General features: G+C 37.1%; 1 protein-coding gene across 1 annotated transcript; it reads left to right on the top strand.

Moving 5' to 3' along the window:
• Nucleotides 1-2506: 2506 nt before the first annotated feature.
• Nucleotides 2507-13812, top strand: LOC138899049 (uncharacterized). The gene is made up of 5 exons (XM_070185163.1): nucleotides 2507-2543; nucleotides 3543-3600; nucleotides 3646-4088; nucleotides 12589-12817; nucleotides 13347-13812. The coding sequence occupies exons 1-5, from the start codon at nucleotides 2507-2509 to the stop codon at nucleotides 13810-13812; spliced, it is 1233 nt and encodes a 410-aa protein (XP_070041264.1).
• Nucleotides 13813-15346: the final 1534 nt, after the last annotated feature.

Below are 15346 nucleotides of genomic sequence, written 5' to 3'. Positions count from 1 at the left end.
AATCACAAATCAAACTTGGCTTCTTAGGTCTAAACTCATGACCTCATCCTGCCAACATTATGAGTGGCTTCTTTTGTGTGTCTGTAACCCCAAAGATCTTTGGCTTTTCTCTTGTGTGATTATTGCATAGGCTTCATTCACAATGACTACTGGTCTCTTAGCTAAAACATAACTTCGTATATTACCATAGCTTTCATTTAAGCTCATAAGAAATTGCAGCAAACGAATATTTTTCAAGTGTTCGATAGAAGGCCTCGACTCTTCACAGTCACAAAAAGCCAATGGAGCTTAGTACATCTAGTTCATCCCATAAGTCCTTCATTTTTGAGTAGTAACTAGTGGCAAAATTAGTTCCTTGCCTTAGAGTCACAATAGCAGTCCAAAGATGATAGATCCTCGTCAAATTCGATCTATCAAATCTCTCCTCAAAATCATTCCATACCTTTTTTGTATTTGATGCATACACGATACATGGCATCAATTCATTTGAGACAGTACTACCAATCTATGAGAGGACAATTGCGTTGTATTTCTCCCACTACTCCGCCAATTCACCTTTATACATTGCTCTTCACACAAGATCCATCAACAAATCCAAGTTTGCTCTTTCCCCAGAGTGTCAATTTTATTGCCCTGCTCCATAGTGCGTAAGTTTTTGGTCCTGTGAGCTTGAGCGGTATTAAGACAAGTCCTGGAGTATCTGAAACTTGCAAAAATAGTGGATGATTATGATCTAGCGAGTTGAATTCATTTTCCCACATGGCTATTCAAATAACTTCGTAGCTCTGAGCTTCACCGGAATCTCAATCGGAATCACAGATCTTACGATCGACGCTATGATACCCTGATAAAATTCAGCTAACAATCAGAGAAATAGAAGTGGAACTGAGATGAAGAATGAAGAGAAGAGGAAGACAATGATCATATATCCTGAAGCTAATGAAAGTTGTGTACAATCCTTTCTTTATAGCACAGACTCACTAACTAATTGATAGCTCAATGGCATATGTCAACTAGGGATGGCAAATGGGCGGGTAGAGCTGAATTTGGGTAGTTTAAGATGGGCTGAGTCGATAAATGGGTCATTTTTCAACCCAGCCCAAAGTGTACGTGGGCTAAGATGGGCTGGTTCAAGATGAGTTAAACAATGGATAATAGCCCAACACGCCCAATTTAACCCATATTTTTGAACCATGTTCATCTTCCATAAACAAAGCTTTTTACCTTTTATACACCTATGTATGTTCCGTACTTTCTTAGCTTCTTCATAATTTATTCATTCCATGCACTGACGATGAATTTTTAAAATTTTTAGCTAAGAAACACATATGGATTAATCTTATACTCAACTATTCATGAGCATCTATAACTTTCTAAAACTAATAAATATTTAAAAGTGTATAAGAAAGTATAAAAAAATTAAAGAAAATAGCAGTTGAAAAAATATATATTTCAGAAAATCTCTTGAAGAAAATTTTTGTGCAGGATATAGGTTTGGCTAGTTGAAGTTTTTCTTTTTTTGTTGGAATTGTCTCGTAAACAAGTCAATTAGAAAAGAGCCTTCTGGCCACACAAAAATTTCAGAAAACTTTGTTGATTAAATCTTTTAGAGAAAAACAACCCAAGGCAATTTTCTGTACAAACTTTGATTTATATCTATTTATGTAGTTATTATTTGTTCTTTATAATGTAACACAAGAAGCCCTACTCCCTACTTAAGAAGTACTCCATCATTTTCAAAAAAAAAAAATACTATTAGTATTTTGAGAATCAAAATATATTTTCTTAAATAACAGATTAGTATTTAAAATTTGTAAGTTAAAAAATATCTTTTATGTTATTTCTAAATAAGTAAATTTCACCACAACTCAATTACAAAATTATTCATCTTTACATTAAAACTTAAATACCTCGATTCTCATTTTTAAACTTAGATGCATAAACTAATGATGGGGCAACTAAGTAAATTTTCAGACAAGCCTTCAGTTGGGTTGATGTCCCTTTGTTTTGGGTGAGTTTCATGGGTTGTATTTGGACCACTTTATGGGTCAGAATGGGCTATAAACAATGATGGATTAACTTGGGCTCAGTCCAAATAGACCCATGAACTAAAATGTTTGTAGTCCAACCCATTAATCTCTGCACGGGTTGAATGGGTTTGGGCTCAAATTGTCACCCCTATTGTCAACTAACTAACTCTAACTTACTTAACCTCTCATTATTAACTCTAACAGACCCCAAACTTTTAGTATGTGCACTTTAGTCCTGTGCATCACAAGAACATTAGTTATGAAGCTATTCATGACCGATAAATCAAAGAACCAAATACTTCAGCAACGAACAATAATAATGAAGACAACAGCATTGAAGTATCTCAATTTTTGATAATGAGTTTTTATTTGTTTTCATCCCATATAATAATCTGATGATAAAAATAAAAATAAAAATATAGGTCAATTCAAGCAATCAATTGAGCCATCGGGTTTTGAACAGCAGGCAGTAGACAATGCGGGAGAGAACGGGGTTGCAAGAGTGGAGAAGAGGTAAGTAACAAAGTTTTAATTTGAGCGATCTCAATTTAAGGTAGCCAGTTTTTAAATATGGTGGGCGATCTGTTTGCTGCATTTTTATCATATGAAATTGTTTTAGACGATGTTCGACATCCTATTTTGTTCAATTACTAATTTCTTACTGTGATTGATGATATTGGCAATATGTCTGGTAGGATGATGATTAAATATCGTGCGGCCTTAATTCGTCGGAAGTGTTAAAAAATATTTTAGATTCAAAGAGGGTTTACTAGCTAGTTACTATGATTAATGAAGTTGATTTTGGATACTTTCTAGAGTTAAGGATTGGTATTGGAGGTATGGTTCTTTCATGGAGGATTATATTTTACATGTTACTTAGATAAAGCGAAACAAAAAAAAGGATGAGCATTGATTTTTGGTCGAGAACGAGCCTATTCGGTTTGGACTGAATATATTTTGCTTAGTTACCGAATTAAATTGTGGTCCATACCCAAGTGAGGAATTTATAGAAAAGATATTTGAGGCACAGGAAAGAATTAATTTGTTAAAAAGGTGTTAAAAATTTTAGACAACATTGCTTGTATGCCTTATGTTATGAACATTGCACTTTGAGCAAAAAAGTTCTTTTACTATAAAGTTCTCTGTGGGATTCGACTCCGAACCTTTAGACCGGATTATATTTGCAGTGACCGCTTATCCTTTTTAGGACTAGAGTTGGGCGTGATCAAATTTTGGCGTCGTTGCCAAGGAACTAACGGTGTAGTTGTAGGTGTACATATTTCTAGGTTGCAAGTTTGAACTTTTCTTATATCTTATTATTTTATAAATTTTTATTTTTGACTTGAGAGACATGGCATCTTGTATATATTCCCGAGAGCGAGTTATGTGCACCAACTCAATCTTATGTGTGGAATATGTGTGGTGGTTAAGATGGTCACTTTCATGGTTGTGCTTATACTTCTTATCTTCCCTCAACCCCTTACTATGATGGTTCTTCTTTTTTTTGTGAAGTTAATAGGAACAAAAAACCTAGGGATGATGACCTGAAAGAGATCAAGGATATGCTAAAGTGCCTTGTAGAGTAAAATAATGAGAAACAACTTCACATAAAAAGGCAAGATGTTGTTATTCGCAACCTGGAGGCACACGTGCGTCAATTAGTTGTAGCATTTTATGCTCAACCAGCTGATATTGTGGATAGCAGCCAAAAGGAGCTTGTATTAGATGTAAAAATTGAGGTGCTAAGCGAGGAGGACAGATTAGAACACCAACAATCAATTGAACCAGATTTTGAGGATGTCGATGTTGTAGAAGAGATACTAGAGTCAACCAAGGAAGTTGAGGATATAAATTTAGTTGACTCTAGCGTGATTGGTGTTGAGGACGTCGAAAATCTTGAAGTTCATGTATTTGAGCGCGTTGGACCTCATTCCAAACACTTCTCTACATTATGTTTAGACGGTGAAATAGTAATGGATCTTTACGAGCATAAAAAGCAGTCCAAGGAAGAGGTAGATGAGCCTTATATTTTGAAATTTTCAAGGTCGTCTAGGCAAGGTGACACTCCTCGGTGGATAGCCAAAAAGTGGATGAGAATTTATTTAATTTTTGGCTCTCAACAATTTGTATCGCCCCAAGAGCATTATCATAGAGCAGAATCAAAACTTGGGGTCCAATTCATAAGTTCAAGGTGGAGACAAAAAGTAGTTTTTGTCGTGCCGCGACGTTAAATCAAGCGCTTGTTGGAAGGTAACCCAGCTTTATTTTATTTATTTTTATTTTATTTTATTATTTTTTTTTATTATAGTATTATTTTTGTAGTGTCGATTTTTGATTTTTTAGGAGCATGGAACGCAAAGCCATTGGAAGAATGCAATAGCAAACCAGATGGTTGGAACTAAGTATGAGGTACCCGCACGAAGGACCAGGCCTGGGAGAAGTTTGAGTACCCCATGAGATGCTAGTGTGTCGGCCTTTGTCCTTCTAGGGAGTTTCTTTTACCCTCTTGTATGTATGAGTATGCATTGGGGATAATGCACAATTTTAAGTGTGGGGTGAGGAGATTGTTTGGGTGACTTTCCATGCTATTTTAGTTGTGTTAGTTAATTGAATAAATTTTTTTTTAAAAAAAATTGAAAAGATTGGATTTTTCCCGACGATGGATCTATTAGACAATTTTCTTGAGGGATTTTAGTCGAAAGGAAAAAGACAAAAAGATTTTCTTTGTAGGTAGTTTAGTAATTCCCCCTTGGTTTTTCTTTGTGCCTCGGTTCTTTTTCAAGGATTTTGTTTGAACCGGGTGTAGTTAGTTTTATTTTTTAGGAATATGAGCTATTGTGTTGTATTTTGAATTGAAGCAATATCTCTTGCCTTTGTTATGCCTTGAGAATAGTGAGTACTTTGATTGTGACGCTTAGGCACAGTTCTTGATTCTTGTATAAGTACCTTAAATTGTATGATTTTAAATTTGCTTAACTGCTTTGACTAGAGTGCTTGATGAATCCATTCCTGAGTGAGTTATGTGCCATGTGTGTGTGAGGTTTGGGTGTTATTTTGTGCATTACATTTGATGCCTAGAACTTGCCCCGTATGTTTGCAAAGCGAAATAGTAGTTTTGTTCAGTCTTGAAAGTGGTATAGGCATTTCTTTGTTGAGCCATATATATATATATTACCCACCTAATTGTTATGTATCGTATTTAACCCATTTGAGCATGTAATCATGTTTCTTTGGCAACCACATTACAAGCCTTACCCATTTATTTGAATTAACCATCTATTTGAACCTTCTAATCTCTCATGAGCACTTGAATTGTTATGAACTGTGTAAAAGTTAAAGTGTGGGGTAGTTGGTTTGGCTTTTGAGTGAAACTAATGAAATAAGATGAAAAGTGCATTGTTTTGAAAAAGTAAGAGCCACTTGAATTGAAAAAGAATGAAAAGGAAAAAATAGTTGTATTGCTGTGAAAAAATATATATATTCCTTGATAAGTGGTGACTCTTGATGTAATTGTGCTTAAAAAAGTATGGGGTAATATACATTGATGTGAACGTGGAGTTTGGTTTGACATAAGTATGAGTTTTGAATGTTAAAGTATATGTATTAAAGTGCTTAGGGAGGTGTAGTCACTCTCATATCTAAATGTATTCTACTCGTTCCGCAGCCTATATTACAACCAAATAAAGTCCTATTTGATCCTAGACTGAATGAGCTCGATTAGTAGAGTAGTACACTACGGGCAAGCCTATGGTGCATCTTTTGTGGCATATGAATGCTATTTCTTAGAGTGAGTGAATTCTTTCTATCTTGAGTTCCTAAGTGTTCTTAAATTTTATTAAGTGGAACTACTCTCTTTTGTTGTGTGAGGGCACTTGATTCATGAAGGAAAGGTAATGTCAGTGACCTCTATGTTAGAGTAAGTGGGTGAGTTGTGAATAATGTATGGTACTTGTAGGTAAAATCTTGAGGTGAAGATGTTACGCTTTTGTGCTTTGTCTATTTTAAGTATTCTTGGTGTGATGAGTTAGGATAATTATTTAAAAAGGTCGTGTCTATATAAAGTGTAGTTTGATTGATCGAGGACGAGCAATGGTTTAAGTGTGGGGTATTGATGATGGGCTATAATTACGTATTTTAGTCATTTATTACACTCCAATTTACTGCACTTTAATTGAGTTTGAGCTTTAATCGCTAGTATTTTGCACTAATTGTGTGTTTTATGCCTTGTAGGAGTGATTCCGAGCTATGTAGAAGTTATGAAATGAATTCAAGTGATTTTGAGCTTTAAAGTCTGAGTAAAAGCCTAAGAAATTAAGCCAGGATCGTGTTCGGGGATCAACGGATGATAGTGAAGAACGAACGAAGAATCGAGTAGGTATATTGCGCACTGTCGAGTAAAATACACATAACCTTTCTCTCAGAGTTCCATTTGAGCTACACAATATATGGTTGGAAATCTAATTCAAAGGGCTACAACTTTCATGTTTTACGATTTTTCAATTTCCAAACATAACAGGGTGAACAATGCACGACAAGTGCGCGGCCGCGCACTAGCCGCGGATGTGAGGCAGAAACTGGCCAAAATCCGCGGCCAAATCCGAGGTTGAATCCGCGGCCGCGGACATCCTGACCTGGAAAAGTATCCTTTTTCGTGTAGGAGAGGGTATAATTGTTTGGGTCCGACCCTACTTGGTATATATACATGAAAAATGATATTTTGAGAAATTTTGACATACTTTTGACATATGTTTGACACAATTTGGACCTAAGGAGGATAAGGAGACTGGGGATTCGACCTAAGGAGGCAAGAACATACTAGGAGCAAGGCGGAGAATTCTTCTACAAATTTCTCACTTCCTTCTTCTTATTTCTATTATTGGCTATGAATTCTAGTATTGTAGTTATGCATACTACTATGAATAGCTAATTTGTTATCTAGAATTTTGATGGAAACTTTTGTATGATGAATTCTTGTTATATTTTAATATAATTTAGCCTTTGAATTTATCTATTTGTTCAACTACGTATTTATTTCAGTTGATTGAATGGCCATCGATTGACTGTGCCTACTTATTATGTGTTGCTTGAGAAAGAATACATATTTAGGTGGTTGTTGAACAACGTCACTCCTAACGCATGTGAGAAATCGATACAGTGGGTTTAAAGGTAGGTTTAGAAATAACAAAGCCTTGACGTAGTCAAGTGAGCAGTTCGATGAAGCCAACTAGCGTAGTTCGAGAGAATATGTCTAGTAAATTATTATAGTTGCTCGAGAGAGAATTACGGCACCTAAAGTGCTCACGATCAATGGAGAATACATCGGCGAAATTGTAGAAAAACATAGCGGGAAGGATTCCGACAATTAAGGAAATCATAACTCTAGACCTCCTTAATTTAGTCTCCAACCCTTTGTCTCGTTAGTTGATAATTTTATCGCTTTCTAGTATTTGCTAGTTAATTCGTTAGAAATACAAATCTCAATCTTTATAATTTAGAAAATTGCTCAAACTTATCTTCTTAGTGATATTAAATAGCTATAGCTAAGCCTTAGTTCTTTGTGGGATTCGACTCCGGACTTTTAGACCAGATTATATTTGCAGCGACCGATTATCCTTTTTAGAACTAGAGTTGGGCGTGATCATCTGCGTATACACTATCTTCCTCGGATCTCACTTGTGAGATTATACTGGATTGTTATTGTTTGTATCAAGAAAAGAATCATGTGCGAGCGAAGGTTCTCGCTTTTACTGTTTCTTTGATTTATTTTATTCATATTCTTATGGTTGAGAGACTTAAAGCCCGTTTGGACATATGAATTTTTTTCCTTTTTTTCAAAAAGATTTCACTTTTTTTCGAAATCATCGTTTGTTCATAAAATTTTCAATTTTCACTTGAAAATGCATTTTGGAAATTTTCGAAAATTTAAAAAACTCCAAAAAGTTATTTTTCAAAATTTTCACTCAAATCACTCATAAAACTTCAAAAACAATCCAAAATTATATTCATGTCCAAACACGAGTCTAAATTTCAAATACTATTTTCACTTGAAAAAAATTTTCCCTCTATTTTGGAATTTTGCAAGTGGATGTTTAAAAATCTGACAAGAAATTTTACGAGGCAAAGTGCAGCGTCTGCTAACTATTGTGGGTGGAAGGAAACTCAAAAGTAACTAAGGAAATGGAAACTTGAAAGAAAGAAAGAAGATAAAATGTGGATATTCAATGTCGGATACTCATTACTGCCATAACAAAATACAAATATAGGAAAATAGGAAGGGGACAGCTGTCATGAGCAGGACAAATTAGCTAACAAACTTAAGGGCTAAAGTGTAACACTCTAAGACTACGAAATTAATCCTCCTTCCTAATTACTGAAATTTCTCAATTAAGGAAGTCACGACCTAATTCACACTGTGAAATTAGGTACGGGTAGTTAAGAACTTGAGATTGAAGAATAAGCTATATATAACTCCCTGTGTCCAATTAACTTGTTTTGCAGAGTTCAGTTGAATTATATAGATTAATTTGCTTTCTTATAAAATGAAATATAAATATCAGTATATTTACTCCTAAACAAGAAACTACAACTTGAAGTTATTCTCCTATCAAAATGACAAAACAACGTATTTTTAATTTAAGCTTTTAATAAAGAATCTCCTCCATTTAATTTTAGGGAATTAGATTCAGTAGTGATTTTAGGACACAGAGAGTAAATGTGAATTGCTCAACATGAAATTATATATCACCTTATGTGGCCATTTGTAATAGAATATTCAATTTGTAGCAATCTATATATCTATATAAAAGAGGATCATCCTCACGGTGACGTGGCACCATTCTCTGTTCAAGAAAACTATTTATTCCTTTTCTCCTTTTTTTGATTTTTTTTCTCTTTGAAATCTTTGATTGCCATGTTAAAGAGACGCAAATTAAAGTCACGTCTCTTATGCTAGGGCAGTTAAGACTTACGAGTTACAACGGCTGAACATAATGAGGCAACGATTAATTCCAGAATGAATAAATTGAACAAAACGGATAGGTTCTTATGCATCTTAAGCCAATCAAGGTCCATAATGTACCCTTGAATGCGGTGACAATGGAGAGGATTATTCTTCGACTTTTTTCTCATATTCCCCGCCTCCCTAAATAACTTCATGTGATCTCTTTTGACTGCATATTATATCCATTTTGTTTATAATTTATTTTTACCTTTATAATTAACTTGAAGTTTTCCGACAATACATAAGTCAGTGCTAAATCTGTGGCGAACTTCCCCGCTAGTTTAGGGGATATATTGACAAAAAAAACAGCGGGGGTGTATTGACAAAGAAAGAAAAAGAATGCAGAGATAATACAAGGATAGAGAGATGGACAGCAAATCTGCTTATAGAGATTCTGTTGTTGATCGGTTTGAATAAGTCTGCATAATGATATGATTATGAGACTTTGCACTTTGTTGTGTGGATATATAAACAATATTCCCAATTTGGCAAGATGGAATTGCTGGTATGGTTCATTATTTGTGGATTATTAGCTTCATCAGATAATTTAGTTCATAAACTATACCTACGCTGGAGTAGGCATGCAGGATCATGGCTTTGCTTACTTTAAGCGGGTTAAAGATCAATTCTTAAGTGTCTTCATATCTATAGCAGCGAAATAATTATAAGACCACAACTACAGTTTCTGGTATCCTTTCTCATGCTATTAAATTGCTTTTCAATGAACTTGGTCAAATTCATCGATTTATTTGTCATGGTGAGATTATCAATATCTTTTAAGTAATTCTTAAAAGTTCATAATATGTGAATGGAAAATGACTACGTATCTGCTATATTCCTCCTTTTGTTTAGCGAAGCAAGATCGATGCAACTTTATACCTAAGTGGTGTGTATGCAGTATGCTTGCCATTCTTCTGCTTTAAGACACAATGAATGTTCATTTAAAGAAAATAATGACGTCAAGCATCAACTATGGCTCATGTTGTTCATCTTTTATTTTTATTTTTTTAAAAAATTGGCAGGAATAGCTATGATTTTAACCAGATTTTTGAAGAAAGAATACAATGACAATTACCAAAAATATATTTAACTTTATTTCTATCTTTGGTTATAAGTATTTGTTACTGTAGAACAGGAATATACGTATGCAATTACATTTGTCAAAATAAACTTTTTTGCATTTTAACATGTTTCTATTCTTTGTAAGAATAAATATCTTTTTTTCTTTTGGAGTTGGATAGCAGTAGAGATGATTGGACTATGGGATTCTATCAATACAAAGAAAAATAGGGAAAAACGTATTAGAGTATTACTCATGTATTTTCCTTTATCATGAATAAATTTATAATAAAAAGAGTTATTTTGTAAGTTAACTAAATTCTTTTAATATCGTGCGAAGCGCGAACAATTTAACTAGTTAATTATTAATGGATGATCTCCAACAAACTAAGTCATTCAGTAATACCTTCAAGTGTTGTGGTGGAATTGACAAAATCCCTTCACTTTAACTGGATGTATCGAATTTGAATTCAGCAGCATTTGCATGTAATTACAAATGTGCAGTGGCGAAGCTAGTGTTTACCCTCAAAATTGGATAATAATTAAACTTATAATATGGATTTAAGGACACGTGATTTTACTTAATACCGATTGATAAATATGAAGATTAAAGATAGAGTTATGCAATAAGGTAAATCAAACCAGTATTTGAGTAGAACTCAACCCTTGAGTTAGGGTATCCTCGAACTGATTGATGCAAGGACAATAAAAACACAATAAGCTGAAGAACAAGTTTGTGAGCGAGGAAGAAAATTATATTGTTTTGTTGTCAGTCGTTTTACAAATGGTTAGAACTCCCCATTATATAGTAGAGGAGTTCCACTTATGGTACAATTCTAATTACAGAAAGAAACCCCATGATTAGCTAATTACCCATTTCTGATTTGATCTGTTCTGAGATTATGCCACAATCCTCTACCAGTCATCGAGATTTACTCCATGATCCTCGATCAGCCACGGATATCTTGCCTTTCTGTTATTATGCTATTTTCGATCTTGCTCGATGTCTGTATCATTTGGCTTCCATCACTACTAGCTTCGATTTCGATAGGTACCTCGGTTCTGAGCTCGGTACCTTATCCTCGCGATATGGCCTATTCCGTTACGAGACCGTCCTTCGATGCAAACTCCCGATCTCGGCCAAACAGTAAAATCGGGTGGGCATGGTTTTAACCGTATACAGATAGTCCCCTCATTTTTTTGGAGTGTAATGACAAGAAACGAATTGAGCCTTCGATTTTCTACCTCGACCTGTCATGACGTCATCCTTGTGATGTAAGCGACAGAAGTGACTGACACGTCCCATCTGTACAGTTACTAAGGCATTAAATGCGTGTCAGCCGATGGTCGGCCACCGCCAATATTGAAACGTCGTTGTGAAATTTATAAATAGCATCTCTCTCCACCATTTCGAACTTTTACTTTATCCAAAGCTTTTTATACCTTCTAACTTCTTGATCTGCAAATCTACGATTTTCACTGTTACCATCTTCTCAAAACACCAAATCTTATCACCTCCATCTATTTTTAACTTCAAATCCATACAAAATTGGCAAAAATATCAAAAATTATTCCTCAAAAGGAAAACGCTTCTTCATCGTGGCCGGCCGGTGACAAAACACTGGTGGAGCCACGACCTGAAGAGTGTGTTACCGAGGGGTATGTTCTCACTTTTGACTTCAAGATCGATAAAGCCTCATCAATTCCTGGTCGATATGAGCCAGTGTCGAGGTATATATGCTCGATAACCGAAGGGTATCTTAAGCAGGTAAAGAAAGAGTACAACTGGAATGGCAAAGAAGTGGTGATTCCAACCCCGGAAGAAGATATTACCACCCATGTGGAAGGGGTTTTTAAGTGTTTACACTTACCATTTCACGCTGGGCCCCATCGACCCCGTAGTCATTGATTTTTGTCATCAGTATCAAATAACCCTAGGCCAAATCCATCCTTCTTTTTGGTGAATTGTCATTCTGCTCCAATTATTCGTGAGTAAAGTCGAGGGGATGCCTTTCACCCTTGACCACCTCATCAGGTTATACAGAACCCTCTTCTATCTAGACGGGTTAATAAAACTCCAACGCCGAGCCACCAAAGTGTTGTTCTCGAGAATAGACGAGGACAAGGACTGAGGCTGGGTGGGCTGGTTCGTTCTAGTGAGGACTTCCGACCTAATCCCGGCCGAGAAGATGCCATTTCCTGAGAAATGGAATATGAAGCATAAGTATAATCCCACTATTAGTTCTTATTTATTGTTTTTCCCATTTGCTTCTTCTCATCGATATCCCCTTCCATGATGTAGCGATCGCTTGGATGCCCGGTGCAATTCCTAACCTCAAAAGCTGGGTTCGGGACCTGGCCTCGACCTCTTCGTATGCCGAGCGCTCATGGTGAGATTTATCAAAGGGCCGATGGGAGGCCAAAACTCATGGTAATCCCCTTTTCCATGTCTTTGATAGTTTTGTTAAGGCATTTCTCACTTAATTTCTTTTCATATAGGCCTTGGCAAAGATTCTGTTATGAGGCACCTATCTGGTGAGGAGGAGACTTCGATCCCGGCACCGAAACCGATGAAGGACAAAAAGAGAAAAAAGACCTCACCCTCCGAGGATCCAGAACCTAAGGAGAAGAAGGCTCGTAAGCCTAGGAACAACATCATCCCCCCGACCAAAGAGTCTATTCGGCGTCTAAGGGAGGAGGACAAAGAAGAGGAAGAAGACGACTCCAGGTTGGTGGCCTGAGCGGGAATAAGCACCGAGGCCCCAAAGGTCACTGAATCAGTGAAGGCCGTAGAGATTCTATCTCGAGATGAGGGGGTCTCGGGAAAAGATTTGGGTGAAGTCCCCGAGTCATCGAGGATTGAATATGCTTCCCACTACACTGAGCCAACGGTGGGTACGGTTGTCGAGGTCCTTCAAGATAATGAGAACGCCCCGAGTGATCCACTTGGGGCAACAGAAATTGGAGGCTCCCCGCTGCTCCCCTCCTTTTCTGAGGAGATGATTCAAGAGGCTCGGGCCTTGAAGACTCTCTCTATCAAAGGATCCTACTGAAGGGAGGATCCCTTCTGTGATTACTTTACTGGGGTCGAAGTTACTACCATCCTGAGTGATTTGGAAGTCTCGAGGAAGGACTCAGGCAAGGCATCAAGCCTTTTCAATGAAGCGCAGCAAGCTCTGAATTGGGTAAGCCTTATCTCCCCTTGTTGGTATTACCTTTGTGTTCATTTTTCTCTTTTTGTCTAACTTCTTTTAAAGGCTTACCGAGGAGAGGAATGCCCTCAATCTTCTCGGTAAGCAAAAAGAAGAACAGATCAAGGACCTCCGAGCCGAATTGGCCACGGCTCACAAAGATCAGACCGACCTGATCGAGCAGGTAATGAAAATTTTAAAAGCTCATGGGCTCGATTCGAGAACGATGGCTAACATTTCGATCACACAGTTGCAGCAGAAGATCGAGCGGTTCCGCGATGAGGTAGATATGATAAAGGCGGAGTCCTTGGGGTGGAAAGAAGGCATGGATCGCTTTGATACAGAAAAAGAGACTGCTCGAGCCCAATTATCATCGGTCGAAAGTCAGCTTCAAGGTATGAAGGACAAGAGCTTAACTCAAGCAAGGAAAATAGAGGAGCTCGAGGCTCAGTGGGCTTCCGAACTTGCCAAGGCCAAATCTGAAGCCGAAAAGGCAAAGGCCGAGGCGGAAGCGATCGTGGCCGTCTACTGAGTTGATGCTGAAGCCGCTCAAGTCCAAGCGATAGAGGCAGCTGAGACCGCCCAAACTTGAGCATATTGGATTACCGAACTTGCCAGATGCCAATCTCGGAGGGAAACCCTCGAGGAAATCCACGCTCGAGATTTTGGTCTTACCAACGAGATAGTAAAGGCTAGAGAGCATGAAGCCGAAGTTGGAGCGCTGGCCACTTCCGATGATGATGATGATGATGGAAGCAAGAGCAGGTCCGAGAATGGGGAGGACCTCGATAGAGAAGAAGCTGCCCCCGGAGAAGATCAGGAACCTTAGGATTTTTCACTTTTGATCTTTAGTATAGGATCCCGATCGGACCTTCTAAATATTCTCATATATATAAAGATCTTTTTCCTTTCCGACTTATCTTTATTTCATTTATGCCTTGTGAAAATTTTATTTTATTTATGCCTTATGAAAAATTTGTTCATAAGTTCAAGGCTTAGGCAATTTGATCAAAGCCGAGCTAATGTAGCTTTTATAATCGAGTGAGTACTTGTTTGAACTCGGAATAGGGCGACCCTTAGGTTTTAATTGAGTGAGGATGATTTCTTCGAACTCAAAAATAAACTGGCCTTTTAAGCTCTTAAATTAGGTCGATACGGCCATAGCAAAAAGAATAGCTTTCTCCCCCTTTTCGGCTTGATAAGTTTATCGTTTAATCATATAAATTCTGTTGTTCCTTAACACAAAATAAAGGATTTGTTCGATAGTTCGAACAGTTTCGTACCAATTAGGAATTTCAAGGGTCGATATTATTGAGACCCTTTGTTTCGCAGTGCCTTAGCATAAAATAAAGAATTTGTTCGAGAGTTCAAACGCATTTGTATCCATTAGGGTTTTCGAGGGTCGATATTATTGAGACCCTTAGAAATTTAGCCGAGGGTAGCCTTTTTCAACCGGTTTATGAAAATATTCGAAGGCCTATTTAATAACAGAAACCGGACGTCTCCGAACCGTGTTGATTTGGCTGTAGCCTTTAACTTGGGATACGCCTTTTGGGGTTGTTCCCCTGTTATACTTCGAACTTGTTCGAAGTATCAGTCCCCGAGTGGGGTGGCAGTGGCCCATAAAATCGAGGATTGCCTTTTAAAGGTCTTACGATCTCGAGGTTTAGTAATTCGATCGTGTCAGTTTTTTGGACGGCAGTCCCTGAGTATCAGGTAAATTATTTGAACTTCAGTTGTGATCGGCCCTTAAGCATGTTTCCACCATAGATCATAAGTATGAGATTGCAAAGTATAAATTTTTAAAACATGGGGCATCTGGTAAAGAAAAATAGTTCTTCCAATAAATTATACATGCGTACATGTATTGCCATTAGGGATCGAGTAATCTACACGGATACAGTTCATTTGACCGTTTGGTCCTCTACAAAATTTATCTATCGAGACCTTGTCGACACGAAGTATTTTCCTTGTAACTATCCGAGGGTGATGTCCCCCAGTATTCGAGGTTGATCATAAAGTAGCCTTGGATACTGTTGAATTTCTCTAAGTTAGCATGAATAATG

The sequence above is a fragment of the Nicotiana tomentosiformis genome, chromosome 9 (genome assembly GCF_000390325.3).
Source record: "Nicotiana tomentosiformis chromosome 9, ASM39032v3, whole genome shotgun sequence".
Lineage (NCBI taxonomy): Eukaryota > Viridiplantae > Streptophyta > Magnoliopsida > Solanales > Solanaceae > Nicotiana > Nicotiana tomentosiformis.
This window is presented reverse-complemented; position numbering and strand designations above follow the sequence as displayed.

Coding starts and splice junctions, on each gene's coding strand:
- LOC138899049 (XM_070185163.1), top strand. CDS start 2,507: ATGCGGGAGAGAACGGGGTTGCAAGAGTGGAGAAGAG. Junction 4,089..12,588: donor TTCAAGGTCGTCTAGGCAAG/GTGACACTCCTC, acceptor CTTTTCATATAG/GCCTTGGCAAAGATTCTGTT. Junction 12,818..13,346: donor GAGGAAGAAGACGACTCCAG/GTTGGTGGCCTG, acceptor CTTCTTTTAAAG/GCTTACCGAGGAGAGGAATG.